This window comes from Maylandia zebra, linkage group LG22, assembly GCF_041146795.1.
Source record: "Maylandia zebra isolate NMK-2024a linkage group LG22, Mzebra_GT3a, whole genome shotgun sequence".
Lineage (NCBI taxonomy): Eukaryota > Metazoa > Chordata > Actinopteri > Cichliformes > Cichlidae > Maylandia > Maylandia zebra.
In genome coordinates this window covers 22290139-22308295 of record NC_135187.1, presented here as the reverse complement: position 1 = coordinate 22308295, position 18157 = coordinate 22290139, and the positions used below count along the sequence as shown (strand labels likewise).

General features: G+C 38.6%; 3 protein-coding genes across 5 annotated transcripts; all 3 read right to left on the bottom strand.

Moving 5' to 3' along the window:
* Positions 1-292: 292 nt before the first annotated feature.
* snx10a (sorting nexin 10a) lies at positions 293-4264 on the bottom strand. Of its 3 annotated transcripts, none has more exons than XM_004547857.4 (7): positions 4191-4264; positions 2630-2677; positions 2382-2468; positions 2190-2290; positions 1997-2095; positions 945-1136; positions 293-857 (listed from the first exon to the last, which is right to left on the bottom strand). In XM_004547857.4, exons 2-7 carry the CDS (start codon positions 2660-2662, stop codon positions 725-727), a joined length of 645 nt encoding a protein of 214 aa, XP_004547914.1. In that variant the 5' UTR covers positions 2663-2677; positions 4191-4264; the 3' UTR covers positions 293-724. The 3 variants fall into 3 exon arrangements, with proteins under 3 accessions (XP_004547914.1, XP_004547912.1, XP_004547913.1); XM_004547855.4 differs by lacking the exon at positions 4191-4264 and adding an exon at positions 3874-4179; XM_004547856.4 differs by lacking the exon at positions 4191-4264 and adding an exon at positions 3939-4179.
* Positions 4265-6709: 2445 nt separating this feature from the next.
* cbx3a (chromobox homolog 3a (HP1 gamma homolog, Drosophila)) lies at positions 6710-10467 on the bottom strand. Its single transcript, XM_004547858.5, has 5 exons — positions 10311-10467; positions 9421-9574; positions 9038-9194; positions 8560-8654; positions 6710-7864 (listed from the first exon to the last, which is right to left on the bottom strand). The coding sequence occupies exons 2-5, from the start codon at positions 9564-9566 to the stop codon at positions 7738-7740; spliced, it is 525 nt and encodes a 174-aa protein (XP_004547915.1). The 5' UTR covers positions 9567-9574; positions 10311-10467; the 3' UTR covers positions 6710-7737.
* An 826-nt stretch (positions 10468-11293) lies between these two features.
* nfe2l3 (nfe2 like bZIP transcription factor 3) lies at positions 11294-17950 on the bottom strand. Its single transcript, XM_004547860.3, has 5 exons — positions 17055-17950; positions 15282-15362; positions 14746-14853; positions 14075-14552; positions 11294-13955 (listed from the first exon to the last, which is right to left on the bottom strand). Exons 1-5 carry the CDS (start codon positions 17568-17570, stop codon positions 13198-13200), a joined length of 1941 nt encoding a protein of 646 aa, XP_004547917.2. The 5' UTR covers positions 17571-17950; the 3' UTR covers positions 11294-13197.
* Between the last annotated feature and the right edge of the window lie 207 nt (positions 17951-18157).

The window sequence follows — 18157 nt, the reverse complement described above, 5'->3', positions numbered from 1 at the left end:
AACCTGAGCTATACGAGTAAAGAAATGCTACAGTTTGTACCCAAAATAACAGCATTTCATGCCATGTACACAATTAACTCAGACGCTCCTTCAGATGTTCCTTCATCTCACACCACTATTTACTCAAGCTCTGGGTGGTGTGATGTCTACACTCCCTCTACTGGACTGTTCAAACAGTACAGTCTATTGTATTGAACTCTGGGACAAGTGACAGGTCACAAAATATATATAAAGTATACAGGAACATGAACTTCAGGTTTTCTACTAATTAAAAGAGACAAAGTACAGTATGGAAGATGCAAGCTTTTCTTTAAGAAAGGGCCATTTATTTATGCAATGACAACTCATAAAATGTATTCTCAAATATTTTCCTTAAAAAAAAAAAGTCTACAATGCAAAACAACTCTTGCCAACCTTAGTACATTTTAGTGCAGTGATTTTAAAAAGTACACATTGGAAATATTTAAGACTGTCAGTTTTTACACATTGTTTTTTAAAAACCATGAAATTTTTTTAAGTACATGATACTTAAATGGTACCAATTGCAGAGGACACAAGGCAAGTTAAAATATTTTCAAAAGGGTCACACTGATGTTAACGGAAGTTTAAAAAAAAAAAAAAGCCAACAATAGCAAGAGTTCAATGAAGTATTGAACACATTAATGCAAAGATGACCTACACATCCACAAGAAAAAGAAGAAGAGTACAGTGTCACTTCTTTACATCAGTACTCAGTAAGTGGGCTGGTAGTCTCAGAAAAAGAACAAAAGGGTTCTGGATCTCCGTCAGACTGAAAGAAGATGGGGCTACCTCGCCCAGAAGTGTCAACACTTAGTCCCAAACCCGATGATGAAGTGCTATTTGAAAGAAAGACTGAAGGGTCAGTTCAGTTTTAAGTCACATGTTAACAAGTAAGCACTAAGACATTTTCTATAATAACTTACCTTTCACAGTCAGAGTCACATGAAACCTTTTCTTCTGATCTGATACAACCAGTTCTTGAACACTGAATGGCTTCAGCTACCGTGTACCTGGTCTTACCAACGGCACACCTTGCAATCTTTGTAATGCTAAGGTCTGACTGGAGGAACAGATGGAGCCGACTATCAGATAACAACAAGGGTGTATGAAGAACACTAGAGGAGAAAAAAAAAAAAAAATTAAATAGATGAGACCATTTCAATCAAATCCAAATAAAATTTGACAGTATTAAGGAGAACAAATCAGATTTCAATGGGAGAAAAGAATAAAATAATGCTTATATCTATACTGATATGTACTGGGTAACGCATTAGGAACAAGAGGATGCTACATTGAGGGAAATTAAAATTTTGAATCTACAGAAGGCTGAATTAAAAAGATACCCCTGAAAATCAAAGTAAAAAAATAGAAATGATGCAGCAGGATAGTCCATTTTGCTAGAGTTACATTGCAGCAACTTAAGAAAAAAAAAAAGTACTCTGTAGGTTGCATGGCCCTCCACGTTCTTTCTCCAGATCTGAGGTGCAATCTGCCAGTGTTAGAGGGACTGAAAATGACGGCCCAGAGGTTTTTCCCTTCAGGTGAGCATGGAGGCCACTCAATAGCAACAATTCATTCATCCTCCAGTATTGCCTACATACTCTCGTACACATGAGGCCAGTCATTTTTGTGCACCAGGTGGAACCCAGGACCCACAGCACCAGCCTAGGGTCTGAGAATGGATTCAAAATTGGGGGGGACAAAATGCATTCTTGTTTTGGGGGAGGGGGGGGGGGTCATCTCATGTTGCCTTTAGTGCATTGGTTATAAATTTTATTAATAACAAAGCAAATGAAACCAATTACCAACCCCTCAGCTATTTCACTCACCCAATTAATATCCCTCAAGTTTATATGACTTGCTGTAAAAGGGATGTGCTAATTTTTACCCCCAAACAGTCTTTGGGAGTATGAAAGGCTCCTCCAGGAGACATTAACTGAACTTCAGAAACTGCTTCAGCAGAAGAGCAACTCACATTTCTAAAAACTTCTGCAGACCCTTGATCCTCTGGATGACTTGTTCTGTGTTCTTCAGACTGAAGAAAGGGTTCCAGGGTGGCAATTTAGGCAAGTCTCTGGACATGGATATAAATATACATTTGTAACTTGCTGGATTATCAATTTACAACATTGATTAATCACCATCATAACAAGAAAACCTCAACATACATTATGAAAGCATTCTGTTCCAGGCAGTGACGCAACCAAACAAACTCACTGTAGCGCCGTCTCACAGAGGAGGTCTTTTTTCGAAAACACAAGCTATTAGTCTGCAAGAGACAACAGTTCATTAAACGCTTATTACAAAAAACACAACAAAATAAAGCTAACAGAACAGTTTCTTTTTTAATTGGCACATACATGTAAACAAATCTCGTAGTCAACATGTGTGTGCCAGCGGCCATCTTTATGAAGCCTTGGATCCCGAACGCAAACTCTAATAAACTCCTGCAAAAATCAAGACCAGAGTTCCATTATTTCAAAATGAAAATGTGAACGTGGGCAAAATGAAAACAGGATTGTCCCACTGTTTGGGTTTATCTATTTGCTATTATAGATAAACAAAACAAGATACAGGAAAAATAAAAAATAAAATCAAAGCCACTTACAGTGTTTGAAAAATTATCCAGAATAGTGTCCATTAGTGATACAAAAACCTGGAAGGGAAATAAACACATTAGTACCATCTCTTTTAGCCTATTTGCTTATCAGGTGGTCTGATTTCAGCAAAATTATAGCAGCCTTTATGGGTTCTCAGAATTAAACAGCATTTTTAAAATCACAGCATTTCTTTTGTCCCAATTCCATTTTATAAAACAAAAGGCTAGCAACTGAGCCTTGAAGGATTTAGGAGTGCAAAGATTTCGAACAGATTTGGGATCAAGTGGGATGAGGGGCAAAGGTGGAGGATTGAGCTTATGTGTGGGAAATCTTGGTTCTGAACACATTAAACATGGGCACATAGCAAAACACACTTGGGACAAAAACAGCCCACTAGAAAGAGAAATACAGTCTAGTGCTTTCAAAGCCAACTCTACAAGGTTAGCTTTACAGTGATATTAGTCATATGCGTTATCCAGTCATCTGTTCATGAACAAACAAACCAAACATGCCATTTGCAGGCCTAAAGTCTAACCAGAGATAATAAGCAAGTTTAAACACGTTTTCAAATAGGGTGATCAGGCCACCTTCAAGAGACTGAACTACACACCTTGCTCTACAGATCACATGAAATCATAAGCCACCACAGACTAATCTATTTGGATAAACTCTGTACTGAGGTGACTGTAGGCTCTTCCTTCAAGACTGTCATTGCTCTTCAACAACAGTCCTGTAGCTGCAATAATTCAGCAGGTCCTACACGTAGACGTGAGGTTAACAGGATGCTGCAGGGAATTGCATAATGGAGTGCACTTTGATCTGAAGTTACACGCACTCAGTGCTCTAAAACACTTAAGAGCATGAAGTATTATAATTTTCTAACCACTATCCAGGACAACACAACAGGGCTTAAACAATGATTTAACGCTCATAATCAGTGCTTATTATACATCTTCTGAATACCCCAAAATCATTTGTAATGTTTAACCTCCTGAGAACAGAGGAAGAAAGACTCTTCCCATTTAACTTTTTGTGCTTTCCTTCCTCTTTGGGGCTAAAACAGGTAATCAAAACGGAGTTCAATGGAAACCCCAGGATGCCCTCTTTTTATTGCATCGGGACTTAGGGTAGCTACTGAGAGGGAAAGACGAAACGCAAAACAAAACAAACCCACGAACCCACAAACATATTAACAACAAAAAAAAAAAAAGAGCGAGAAGGACGCCCGATTTTGCATCTACTTTGACCTTACCTCTCCCATCTTCACCTCGAGTGAAATTATACGATAATGTGAACAACCAGGACCAGCTCACTAACCTGGCTTGAAGCTTAGCCCTTCCTGAACTGAACTAATACCAACCCTGCTACTACTAATTTCCCACTGCTAAGCACGACCTCCTTTCCCGACTGGATCAGGCCACGTAGTTAGAAAGTATACCATAACAAGCAACATTTAAAAAGTAATCGTAAAATGCATTGTTCTTAAATCATTCGTCTAAATCAGGCGGAAAGAAAATGATCAAGAATCTCAGATGAGAGTAACATGTTAAGCGTCGCTTTTCTACGCACCTGTTTCTTACTGCTATTATCCGGAATCAGTTTAAATGGTGTCACCTGGTGGGAGGAGGCCAAGCGATGGCAATGCAGCGACAACCCCAAATAAAGTCATAATAACTTTATATAGTTACTGGTCTCTACAGGACCTCAGAAAAAAAATAGCCTGTGAACAACCCGATTTTGAAACATTCACTTTATTCATTTATTGATTGATGGATTGTAGGTGCCTAACTAATAAAAAGAAACAGATTCATTGTTAAATTGATCTCTTTCTTCTTGAACCCTTCCATTTATGTTTCTTCTAATGCAAGTGCTTATGGGGATTTACCTTTAGAAACATTCAGACAATTTAAAAGTACCACTTCATGGTCTGAGATTTTATGTCTGCTTCTTTTTTGTTCCTACAACCAGCTCTGAACCACAATAACACTGTATGGTGGCTGGGTGGAGAAACTTTAACCAAAACCAAACAAACAAATCAAAATTTAATAACTGTCCATTGTTCTGACTTTAATTGTTAACATAGTTGTCCACGACTGCTTCACTGCAGTTCTAGATGAAATTTAGGCTACGTTCACACTGCAGGCGAAAGCGCATCAAATCCGATTTTTTTGACCCTATGCGACCCATATCCGATCATGCTATGACAGTGTGAACGGCGCAAATCCGATATTTTCAAATCCGAATCCGATACATATCCGATGTTTTAGAAAGCGACTGCTGTTTGAACGGTCAAGTCGCATTAAATCCGCCTTTTACGTCACCGACACAAGACTGAAGCCAATTATCAGCGCCGGAGAAGCGCCCGAGAAGACATCGCGAACGCTTCCTGGCCATCCAGTGTGGATGTCAGTGAAACTGTTGGGAAGACAATGTGAACATTTTATTTGTACTGTAATCTGCAGATTCTGACAGAAATCTGCAGCTATCATTTGAAGCACCGCTCCTCTCTTAAACAGCAATAAGGACCATTATTAGGTTATTTACATTATTATGTAAATAACAAAAGAACTTAAAGCAAAAATTGGGAAACGAAGTCCGAAGTCTGCATATTAAGGGCCATCAGTCAAACAATACTGTTGCTCTGGGTCTAAACAGAGCTCGTTGTGTGTGACAGCTTCTTTTGCGCATGCGGGCCGCTTTGAGCGTTCACACTAGAGCGCGTTTGCTGTCGCATTTTATTTGTAGTGTGAACGAGCAGACAAAAAAATCGGATTTGATCAAAAAATCGGAATTGAGCATTAAGACCTGCAGTGTGAACGTAGCCATAAAGACAGACAGGCAACTGCAGCATGATACGGTACAAAAACAACATCCCAAAACCTTATCTGAGATATCACATCATGGGCTGTGTTATGCTTCGTTTCAACTAATAAATCAAAAGTTTCAAAATTAAATCAAAATCTCAAATCAAGGCATCAGAGCGTCAGAGATGACACTGACACCTAGTCTACGTGAACTCCAGCCCACAGCAAGCATTGTTGTATACAATGACAGTTTTAAAATTGAAGACCAAGAGATCTTACCAAAGCCAGTTGGCGTCTATCCCTCTGACCAGTCCAAGAGTGGATCAAGAAACTAGTGAGACGTCACCTTAGGTTGGATGGTAATTTGCATATAGAGATCTCTTTATCTTGTGTCAACAGAAACTTTCATTTGCTTTTACAGACTGTTACAAAACAGCACCATTTTCTATCCGATTTCTACATTTTATGGCCAATTAAGCAAAATTCAGAGTTGACAAAAGCTGACACGTGAAATATACAGACCAAGATTTATTTTAAGCATATGTTTTATATTACTTGAAATTGCTGCACTGACATTTAATTTCCATTAATATAGCTGTATGTCTATATTGAAATGATTCAAGCACTTAACAGATAAGACATGACTGTGTTGCTGTGATTAGATATTTGACTTAATCAAACTACACACCTTGCTCTACAGATCACATGAAATCATAGCCACCACAGACTAATCTATTTGGATAGATATTTGACTTAAACAAAAAAAAAAAAAAAAAGTTAAACACTTACGAGGAAATGACAATAACAGGCCATTTTCCATCCCTGTATCCTTTCTGCAGGCTACTCACTACTCTTTAGCATTTACAGAACAAACTTTTCAGAGAAATTAGCTGTTTGTTATCAAATTTGTAGGTGAACGTTCATGCAGCAGTTGTTTTTTCCTGCTAGGACTAAAGGTTGGATATCTATCATGACCTTGTCCAAATCACTCAAATAAGAAACTTGAGTGATTTCCCACAGAAATCAGTAATGCACAAAGGTTCACTGTCTTATCTCCCATGCCATTATGCAGTCTTGCATTTAGAGTGAAACCACGGGAAAACCAAAGCACTGCAGCATGAAGACAAAACTGTAAAAAACTTCACCCAAGAAACATCTATTAGGTACATAAGGAAATCCTAATTGTTAACTTCGTTTCATATGCAACTCGCTCTGAATTACTTCCAGTAAAGTCTTACATGTATTTGTAGTTGGGGAAAAAAAACCTAAAAGACAAAAAAAAAATCTGGCATAAAACCTTTATTAGAACGACAAACAATATTTAAAGACAGTATACAAAAAGTATTTATGGAACAAAACATCACTACAGTAGAAAACATGAGCAAGAATGTGGCAGAGTGAGAAAAGTGTTTTGGAATTTAAAACATTTAAACAAAGACGAAGGTGGAAGTGGCCCTAATCAACAGTCCTTTTTCAGCTGTGCACTCGCTCCCATGAATCTGGCTGCATCTGAATGTGTTGACTTCAAGTCTAAATGAGCACCTAAACTAAACCAAGTATTATTAACGACATGCATGCACTGGATTACAACTGTACTTGTATCTTGTGAATCTCTGAGTTGCAAAGCTCACTAGTTAATGCCCTAAATTTCAAATCTATGCATCACATTTAGTCTTAACTTTAGCTATTGACTTTAAATACAGTATCATTCCTCCATGAAGCATTTTTACTATTCACACTCCAGAAGGAAGTGTACAGCTCTGAACGACACACAGTCAGATCCTGTGCTGTTATTGAAAAAGGGTGAGAAAACCAATCAAAACTGTAGTTGCACCTCACCCACAAACAAGCCTTCTGAATGTATGGCTAAATTGTGCGTACTACAGAGCTCTCCTTCACCATCTTGGATACATTTAAATGAAGCCATTAGGAACACAAGCGCAATCCATGTTGGAATAACAGATTGCTGAGCAGACTGCTGAAGCCAACATTGTTGTACATCTCGTGTATGAAAAGGGGCTAAAGAGATCAGTCATTCACAATAATACAAGAAGGCTTCTTTCTTTACTTCTTAATCAAAACACTATCACCTGTTCTCACAATCGGCTAAGCTTATATTTACAACAGAACTCACCGACTGCCATGCAAGTGTTGAAACTTCTTCCAAAATAAAAAAGAAACAAAACAAAAAAAAAGACAAAAAAAAAAAAGACTAATTTAGCTAGACCTAGAAGGCAAGTCAGGAGAAATCCAGTCCTGAGGAAAAGGTTGACAATGTTGATGTAGACTACTGCATGGGTTGCAGAGAAGAACTACTGGGCTTCATCCTCTGGACAGGAATGCCAGGTCAGTCTCTCCTCATAAAAGGATATGACCACCTGAGGACAGCGGGTGTTGGCCTCACGGGCTGGGACCAAATCTGCCTCATCCGAGTCTTTCCTAAAAGAAGGCAGATTGAGAGAGGAACATTATAGAAAGCCAGCATAAATTAATGTACTTTAAATCAACTAAGTTTATAAGTTGAGGAAAGGTTTACAGCAGGAACACAGCCTGGGCAGTGACAGTTTCATAACTGTGGCTCTGTACACCATGTAGCAAGATCTAAGCAGTGAAAGGCAACTGAAGTGTAGAAACTGAGCTTTAAGTTCAAGGGTTTAAGAATAAATATTTAGTGAAACAAAGAAAGTTTCCAATTTTTAAGAGCTCAAATGCAAACAACTTAAAAATAAATCAAAAAACAAAACAGAACAACAAAAAAACAAAAACAAAAAAAACAAACAAAAAAAAAACAACAACATCCAATTATCCAAGTACTTCCACTCAGTTACACTTCCTTCAGTTTAAACTTTCTTTGATTGCTATTACAATATTTCAGGATAATTATTTGTACTGCGAAGGATCCAGAAATCATAGCACTCAATACTTTTGAATTCACTGGCCGTCCATTGTAGCATGAAACACCAGTGACTACCATGCACATCCATCCTATGACTTACACTGCCTAGATTAACAAAACATTACTGCGCAAAGGTCTTGAACTAACAGTCATTTCATTATATTTTGCTTCCAAGGAGACAAAGATATGAGATTTTTTTTTTTTCTTCAATGACCAGAAATATTGCATAAAAATGTACCATTTCATCAAGAACATCAACTCCCCGCTACTGTCTGTTGCGCCAATGATTCGCTCGGGTTCGAGGTTCCTAGCAAAACCACGTGGTTTCTCAGCCTGTAGGTGGTTACAACAGAGAATGTAGGCATATAAGATGGGAAGGAAACAAAACAACACAATTTGATTCATTTAAAATCCTTGCACTTTCTAGCATAAGTTCAGAAGCAGCTGCATTTCAAGAGAATGGTCTGAGTGACTTATTCAAAATTAGGTTTGTCACAATTATACAAGTATAATACTAAGTTAAATGTCTACACACCACCCTAGCTAAGCACAAATATGATTTATTTATAATACATTCATTTATTATAATGCTCGTCTTTGTTTAAGTTATGCAACCCTTTCTCTGAATGGCCCTCATGTTAAGCTTGACGGTTCTAAATTTAAATTGTCTCTAGGACATGCTAATTGCAGAAACTTGTGAAAGCAAAGGAACTCACCACATCCTTCTTCTTAGGTTCAGTCTCTGGCTCTTCCGTGGAGGCCTTCCTCTTAACAGGTGCAGGTTTCTCCTTAACGTTCTTCTGAGCCTCCAAAAATGCTGAAATCAGCTCAGGGCAATCCAGGTTCTCCTCTGGTTCCCAAGTATTATCAGCACTAAACAAGCAGAAAGAGAGTCAACGATTGCATTGCATCAATTCACACTGATTTCCATTTAGGAAAAAAAAAAAAAAAGCCAAATACTAGCATCAGCTAGCTTGCTTGAATGAAGGCACCGTCTTCATGCAACCACAATGACTTCAAACAAAAGTTTAGCACAACCCCATACCAGGGAAGCACTTCCAGCTCAGCAGGAGGGGGGCAGGAGTCCCAGCCAACTCACTCTGTAAATCCTTTCCACTTGAGGTAGAATTCTACTTTCCCATTCACAACACGCTGGTCCAGCACTTTTTCCACAACGAATTCTTCAGGTTCCTCCTGTGTATCCTGTGCATCCTTCTTACTCTTGGTATTCTGCTTCTTTCCCATTTTGTGATCTAAAAACACAAACAAAAAAAGGAATTTGATAATAACAAATCCTTCACATTCATGTGCTCCTGATATCCACATTTAGGATTGGCCATAGGCCCTAAAGCCGCCACAGACACCTGGATCGTAAACGAATTTAACTGTGAAGACTGTTATTTGCCCATTGGGGTATTAAAATTAGGCAACCTTGACAAAGGGATGGCCACCAAAGGGAAGTAAAAACGTAGCATTAGCTAGCTTAGCGATAAACTCTTAAAGTATTCAAAGATAGCCAAATTCTTATAACGTTAGCTCGCATGCTAACTTTAGCTGGCCTTTAACCGTTAGGGAAAACCTACTTCACTTTTATTGTGTCAACTGCAATGCGGAGGGACTTAAAATAGGTGCGCTGGCACAAAAAAAAACGTGCGGGTAACGTTAACGTAACTTGCGCTAACAATAACGTACTCAAGTTTAATGCGACACTCGACGTTTTAGAAACGGATACATAATCTTAAGATCTATGATACAACTACAGCATTACAAGGAACAGACACTGTTACTTTTCGCTTGCCTGTTTAAGTTAAAGTACTGCAACTGTAGTTAACAGAGCGTTTCTCTCTCATTCGAGATAGCGTCAGATGGTAAAACAACTGGCTAGCATATACTGCTATTTTGTTACAGTGAACCAATTAACTCTGACACCTCTGTTAATGATAACCTTTTTTTTTTTTTTTTTAAACAAGTCGGTATCTGCATACATACCCTAAAACAAGAGAATCGCTCCAACGGCACTTCTTTTCCACGCGGTCAGTTGATTCTTTATGTCTACAAAAGTGTGGCTCAACAGCACGGGCGCCAAAAGCTACTCACGCGCATTCTTGTGCGCATACTTGTGCACCATCTACGGAAGCCCGGTTAGAAAACGCTTTTCGCTCTCCAAAACCTGTGGATGATGAAGCCTAGAACTCTACATCAGGGATATCGAAGTCATTTTGAATCGTGGGCCACATGCAGAAAATTTTGTTTACACGTGGGCCGGACCAGTGTAAAGAGGTTTAATTACACCTTTAATGTCTGCAGAATCTTAATATAAGAAAAAGAAGTGCAATTTCAACAGCATATGCTGGTTATTTTTGCATGATAAAGAAATTAAGCTGTATTAAATAGAACTCAGTCAGCACGACTCTTTTGGCTTAGATTGTTTGTTTGTTTGTTTGTTAATTTATTTCAAACAAACAAACAATCCTACAATCTAAGATTGTAGGAAATGCATGTGTAGTTATGGTTGCTCATTGCCCAGACTGTTCTGTAACTATATAATAGAAAGGTTTTGTTTATTGATAGACTATATCCTTATTTATTTATTTACTGTGAACGCACTGCAGAAATCAGAAACGTTTCTGTCATTTAAGTTTTTTTTATCTAATATTACCTATGACTTACTCAAATTGGTGTGAATAGTGATGGGAGTAGGATTTTTATCATTAAGAAAAGCTGTAAAACACGGAAAATACAGTTTAAAAAAAAATCCAAAATGTGTACCATCCATCACATTTTAAAAAGCTGTCCAGTGGCTCAGATTGCATCTGTTGCCAGGCCAATTTTGCCCCCAGGCCTTATGTTTGTAATCCCTAATCTATAATAGATCAATAGATATCTATAATATCCATTGATATTTTAAGACTGCATTTTTTGAATAATATGTTCCTATATGCTGATTTTAAAATCAAGGCCATTCAAAAGTATTTCAAAAGATTTCTTTTTATTTTAAAAAGTCTGCAGGAGCAACTCAAGTTCTGTAAGCAAACGCACACTTTCAAAAATCACAATGGAATCAAACACATTTAACTTCAGAAACAAAGCAAATATTTACGAAAACAAAATTCATACAAACAGCAAACAAAAGGTTCAAGCCAAACAAGAAAATACAAACAAAGAAAAAAAGAAAACCGAAAGCTGCATAAACTACCTCATGGACTTTTCTCAATTTCACTCACTCAGCTGACTTATTGTGCAGCATAACCAGGAACAGGGCGGCGACCTCTATTAATACTTCAACTGCCAAAAAATCTTATACATATAAAAAGGAGGCATCCAAACATCATTCAAACTTCTTAAATATCAATCAGTAATTTATTATTTAGGGTTTTTTTTTTTTAGCAGTTTGTTTAATTGGGGTGACTTTGATAATGAAGGATTTGTATTAAACAAGTGCACTTTAGAGAATTTCAAATTTTAGCCAGGAAAAAACAAAACAAAACTGGGGCCTGAGAATCAAATTTATCCAAAAAGAAAAAAACTCACAAGTACTTGTAAAGAAGTCAAAATTTCAGTTCATTCAAATTGTGCTTCAGATTGATCACTATTCAAATACTTTATGCATCTTTCTTCAGTTTACTCACTCAGGTGACTACTTGTGTGTACACATAAATAAGATGCAGACTTTTAATATCACTTGATTCTACTCAGATAATAAATATTCTTTAAAAAACAAACAAACAAACAAACAAACACATACATTCAAACAGCATTCAGACCTTTTAAATAAAGTTGGTGATTCTATTTTTCCTGTTTCAGAAACTGAATCTTTTATGTGTGATTACGGTCACATTTATAATGAAATTGTTGTTATCGAGTGCACTTCAAAAGACAAAAAAAAAGAAAGAAAAAAAGCAAAGCGGGGTGAGGGCTTTTTTTTTTATGTAGCCAAAATTAACAAAAACTAAGCTGTGAGGTAGAATAATCTTGCCAAAAACTCTAAAACACTTCAAATGAAAGGGGTTAAACTATAGTTGAATTCTTATGCAAGAACTTTTTTGTTATGGATATATGCACTTATGTATGATGTACATACGTATTTACCAAAACACATTAAATGCAAATTAAGGCCAAGTCCTTTGAGTCATTGGTATACTGCACGTCATCAAGACATGTAAGCAAAAGACATCTATTTGATTTTTTTTATTTCAGTTTATTTTTTTTACTCAAACAGTGCATGCCCTCAAATACTGGGAACAAATCAGTAAACTTTGGACTTGTAATAACCCAATATTCTTATCACGCTGACCAAAGTTTACCATTTTGGGAGAGGGGGGAAAACGTCCTTAACAGTTCTATAAGCATTTCATGGACCTAAGAAAGTTTAATAAATACAACCCTTTAACCTCGTTCTTATACCGAGTAGGAAAACACTAAAGGCAAGATTACAGGTAAATACTCCTCTTAGATCTCTATCCTGTCTGGAAATATCACAATCCTGGCCAAGCTGACTTTTAAACATGCGTGATTGCCTACAATTTTCTGTAAAAATGAGAAAGACTATGACTTTAATGTTAACAGGCACAAAGAGACTGCTGGCATTACCAACAGCTTAGCTGTTCCCTTAAACTACCCCATCGGCCACATCCACCTTTAACAAGAAGAGAATGTCCAGTGTGTGATCTACATTTTTACGATCAAATAACACATTTACATTTTTTTTTTCTTTTACTTATTTTTTGAGTGTCTTTTCTTTTTGCATTTAGGTTCTCAACAGTGGTGAATCAACACACACTTTAGCAAAACAGGAGTCCCTAAAACCAGAGTCAGGCAATTAGGTTCCGCAATATCCCAAAACCAAAAAGATCAAGTCTCAGCAGGAAATGCTGCATTATTGCTTTTTTTCCTTCTTTCTCTTGTCTGTTTTGTTGCCAGATGTGGAGACAGCAGGTCGTCTTACAGGCTGAACTACAACCCTACCGTTAGCCCCGCACTGCAGGGTGAATCTGTCTGGGTTCAGGGGTGTTCCTGATTCATCCCTCAGCCGGGACAGGATGTCTCTGGTCAGCTGCCTTATCTGATGGCCCACAGCACCCATTGTTTTTGCTGTAAGGTGCTTCTCCCTCAGCAGTTTGTCTCTCTGAACTTGCAACCTTTCCACCTCCTCCTGGAGCCCAGTGATGGCATCTAATTTGCGCTTGCGGCAGTTTTGGGCTGCCAGCTTATTCTTACCACGCCTGCGGATGTCCCTCAGGAGGGTCACCTGTTCAGGGGAAAAGCCATGACCATCAAGAACTTCCAGGAACTCTTCAACAGGCATGTTAACTATCTGCAGAACAGAGAATGGCAGGCACATAGCACGGGCGCGCAGCTCATCACGACTCAGCTCCCCTTCTTCCAGCCGGAATCCATCATCATCGCTGAGAGGCTCCTCCTTGATGTTTTTGCGAGGCAGCGTTACTGACGGCTGGTTAAAGAAATTGGCAGATGAGTAGCTGTGATCATGCCACACACCCTCAACAGGTGGCCATGCTGTGGTGTAGTCAACAATGCCTTTAGAGGGGATTGAGTCTGCCTCACTGCTGTAGCCTGTAGCTCCACACTCATCCTCGCAGTATGAACTGGATGAGGATGACATCTCAGATGAGCCTGGACAAAGTGAGGAGTTAATGACTGTGTCAGCATATTTAACTGAAAATTTCGTAGCTTCATAAAACAGAAATTAAGACATGTAACTCTTCCAAGTATAGAAAGCAATCTGAACCAACCTGGAGAGACTGGACCTCCAGAGCTGCTCTCCAAAGAGAGACCAGAGTCTGACTCCAAGTCCTCAAGGACCCGTGGGTCTATGCTGTCCAAACAGTCCATCAGGCTGCTGTCAATTGAGTCCAGACCTTCCAAACCAAGCTGATTGATCTGGTCAAACACTGCCTCATCTAGGCAGCCACCCAGTGCACTATTTGATGACACATTTCCTGTTATGTTACATACTGAGGCAAAGGGGAGTGCAGCAAGACCTAGAGCCATCCCAGGTGAAGCATCTGAGTTTAAAGAGCCTATGGATTCCATTCGAAAGAGAGCCCTTTGTTGTTGGGTCGTGGTCCTGGGCTCAGTTCTATCAGATGCCAACCCAAACACTCCAGGACTGGTTAGCATAGCATCATGCAGACTGACATTCCGGCTGATGGCGCTGGTGATGTCAGTGTCGAGATCTGACAGACGCTCAGTCACAAGGGGGTCCAAGTCCTATATTTTAGAGAGACCTATTAGTCGAACTTTATTCTCCAAAACTTTGAAAATCCTCTAAAACAACAGTTAGATCAATGTGGTAAACTAAACCTCTAATCTGCAATACACGTGTCTGTATGCATGTCCCTAAACTAATGTAATTTTATATAAGGCTTAATTTAATGAACATGAAGATGAACATGAAACTTACATCAAGGTCTGCAACAGAAAGTAAATTGTTCCACTGCTGGTCAATATCAAGAGTAGCAGAGGGATGGCGTGTTGGACTGGACAGTGCAGTGATGCCTTCCAGCAGGCTCTGAAAGAGACAACACACAGAAAATCTGATGTAAATTTAAAAAAGTAAGTGATATGTTTTGTTGTCAGTATACAATCATAGCAAAGTAACTGATGAAAAAAAATGAACAAGAAAAATGAATTTATATTTAGCTTCTGCATAGCTTTTTACTATAAGGAACTGCCTGTGAGACTGTAATTACTATGCTTCAACCTTTCTAATCATATTCTGTGGTGTTACTAAAACAGCACTGTCATCAAAATGATGCAATTTCAGTAAATATGTAATGTGAGTCCCTGATTTTTCTAGTTAAATCAATATAACCAGCCTAAAATTGATGCCAACGTTATACATGCATCATTGCAGATGGACAAACACTACTGTGTATTCTCACAAAAAATCCAGCACTGTTACGGTCATTAAAATACATGAAAGAGTGCCAACAGTACCTCTTGTTCCAGTGTGGAACTGTGAGCCAGCTGAGAGACTGGAGCAGGTTCCTCCTCTTCTTTAACTTTAACATCTTCCTCCTGGCAGGGAAAAGAGAGGAGGGAATTCAGTTTAGAAGTGAAGAGGAAAGAAAAGGAAAAACAATTTGTTAATTCTTAGTAAAGAACTCCAAACATCGTTACATTTCTAGCGGTAGTTCATTGATCTCAATTGAGTCTTTACAGTATGACTCTTCTGTCATGAGATGATTCTGTTATAAACAAGATTAGATTATTTATTTATGATTACAAAGCAATCATTGTAAAAGTTAAGCCAATTACCCTCTGATACACCTACAGAAATAAAGGTCACCAGCTTCCAAGATTAGAAAGTTCACGATATATCCAATTAAAGATATAATAGAATTCTCATTTGTTCTAAAAATATATATTATATGGCCTTTGTTTCTGAGAATATACAATATGCAGGAGCTGTATATAGTTATCCTGTTGAAGGTGTATCAATAACTGATTCACTTCCTAGACCAGTTCAAACAGGAAAAGTGGAGACCAACAAGCCCAGACAGAACTTGGGCAGAACTAGACTGGTCTTGAGTACTTCTTGTCATTATTTGGCTTTAGTCTTAGTGTGAAAGAAAACTTTTTGCTTTCACACTAAGACTAAAGCCAAATAATGACAAAAAGTTATTGATACACCTTCAACGGGATAACTATATACAGCTCCTGCATATTGTATATTCTCAGACACTAAGGCCATTTGCAAAACAAACAACAAGGCTTGTAATTTTTTTTTTTTTTTTTTTTTTTTTGGGGGGGGGTATGGCGACCCATCTCTTGTCATCAACAACAAATGAGTCAACATCACATTATACACATGAAAAGCAACCCTAGGAAGAGCAGTGCTTAACTATGGAAAACTGCTTTTGTGTAAGCAAACAGGGTGGGGATCCGAGTCTCACTTCTCCACCCCTCAAAGGGCGCAGCTGGTGGTTGGGTCAGGAGAAAAGAGATATAGTTACACAACTGACAACATAAACTGCCTTTGGGATACAATATCCACCAATCAGCTCTTTCTGCCATGCTCTAGAAAGACTACACTACTAGGAGGACTGAATATAAAGGTTGTAATTACAGTGTTATAATATATTTGTTGTCATAAAGTACAGACATTAGTTACACCTGTCTTTGCATGGTGTTTTCTGCTGAAGTAATTCTATAGTTACTATTCCCAGATTGCTTAATGTGACAAGTACCATAGTGAAAGAGTGACAAGTGCAGCAGGCAGCTGTATGCCGCATATACAGTATATGATGTTTGGTAGACATGTTATTAAGCTTTATGTTTAAGTTACTTACTACACTGATTAGGTGACTTATCCAAGTTAACACATTGTCATTACGGATGTAAGTGACATAATCTGACTAAAGACACATTACTGGATTGTGATTTGTGACAAGGGCCTGACAGAGCCTGACAAAACGAAAATAAATTTGCATTCCAGAATTTTTTTTGACTTGCTTCCTGGTTCACCAGTAAATACTCCAGTAAAATAACGTAGTTGTTGGATAACACCCATCTTTCCAGTTCAACGGTTAGTTATGCTAGTTAGCTAGTAATAGCTTAAGCTAGCTATTACGGAAGTTTTACTCGTTTGTCACCTCAGTTAATCAAGTACTTTAGAGGGATAGACCACCTTCACTGTTGCAGGTTACATTATAGCCTCATTAGAAACAAAGTTTTTACAACTTTATGGCATATTATTCACAAACTTGCCTCTTTAAGAAACCCGCAGGCTCCAGCGCCACAAGGCCCTTGTCCGAGTTCAATGTTTGTCTGGTACACTGCTGGGCCACTGACTGGCAGGTGTTCACTGACATCCCTGGATTCTTCGCCAGGACTTTCTAGCCCTGAGCTAGATTCGGTGTTGTTACTGGTTGAAGGCCCACAGTCAGCCTTGTCAGTTGCAGGCACTTCGTGCACCAGCCATGCGTTCAACTGCGTGTGGAACCGCGGGGAACCGAGGGTCCTCACCTCGTCCAGCAGCCGACGACTTGCAAAAAAATAGTCCAACTCGGGACATTTTGGGTGTACACCATATCCATCAAAAGTGTCTCTCAAAATATGAAACGGTGTCTGGATGTAGGCTGAGCTAGGACCCAAGTTAATCTCTGTCAAAGGCGTATAATAGCCGCTCAAGTAGCTGTCGATATCCACACGAACTCCAATCAAACTGAGCAAGATGGTTAACTGAATCAGGCTTTCTGAAAAGTATTTTTTGGCGATCTGCATTTTCTAAATACTTTCAGAACTGTGGATAATTGTGAAATCCCAACCCAACAGTTCCTCTTTCCCGAAGGGACAAAGGGAAAGCTTAACAAAAGAGCACGCCTTCCCCTGTCAGACAAAGAGGACCGCCTGTACCGGCGAACTAGCAAGATAGCTATGCTAGCTTTAGCAGTTAGCTTTCTCTACCGGTTAACGCAAACCTGTTAGCGCAAACATAACAAACAGTTTGTTCTTCAGCGCCTTGCAGCGGATGAGTTATTCATAAGCAATACCTACTTATCACAACACTCTTGACGACGATAATTAAACAGAAAATAAAACATGGGAGGCTCACTGCAATCACCGTGCTGGTACAGGGGGAACTTTGTTTCGGAATTTGCATAATTCGTGCTGATTGGACCAAAACGCTCACCACAACAAATTCTGATTGGTTAACACACCTGTCGCGTCAGCTTTTGATCAATAAGAGAACGGGGTAGTTGCTTCTATAAAGGCAGCCTCCACCCTGATATTAACTACAAATATTGTTTACACGAAAGTTGAATCACCGCATAAACAAGAGGTACTCCTCTATGTAAGTTCATATTCTA

Coding starts and splice junctions, on each gene's coding strand:
- snx10a (XM_004547855.4), bottom strand. Junction 2,291..2,381: donor ACTACGAGATTTGTTTACAT/GTATGTGCCAAT, acceptor TGTCTCTTGCAG/ACTAATAGCTTGTGTTTTCG. Junction 2,096..2,189: donor GAACAGAATGCTTTCATAAT/GTATGTTGAGGT, acceptor ATCCATGTCCAG/AGACTTGCCTAAATTGCCAC.
- cbx3a (XM_004547858.5), bottom strand. CDS start 9,566: ATGGGAAAGAAGCAGAATACCAAGAGTAAGAAGGATGCACAGGATACA. Junction 9,195..9,420: donor AAGTGGAAAGGATTTACAGA/GTGAGTTGGCTG, acceptor CTGCTTGTTTAG/TGCTGATAATACTTGGGAAC. Junction 7,865..8,559: donor TTGATGTTCTTGATGAAATG/GTACATTTTTAT, acceptor GCCTTCTTTTAG/GAAAGACTCGGATGAGGCAG.
- nfe2l3 (XM_004547860.3), bottom strand. CDS start 17,570: ATGCAGATCGCCAAAAAATACTTTTCAGAAAGCCTGATTCAGTTAACC. Junction 14,553..14,745: donor TTTCTGTTGCAGACCTTGAT/GTAAGTTTCATG, acceptor TCTAAAATATAG/GACTTGGACCCCCTTGTGAC. Junction 13,956..14,074: donor TGGAGGTCCAGTCTCTCCAG/GTTGGTTCAGAT, acceptor CACTTTGTCCAG/GCTCATCTGAGATGTCATCC.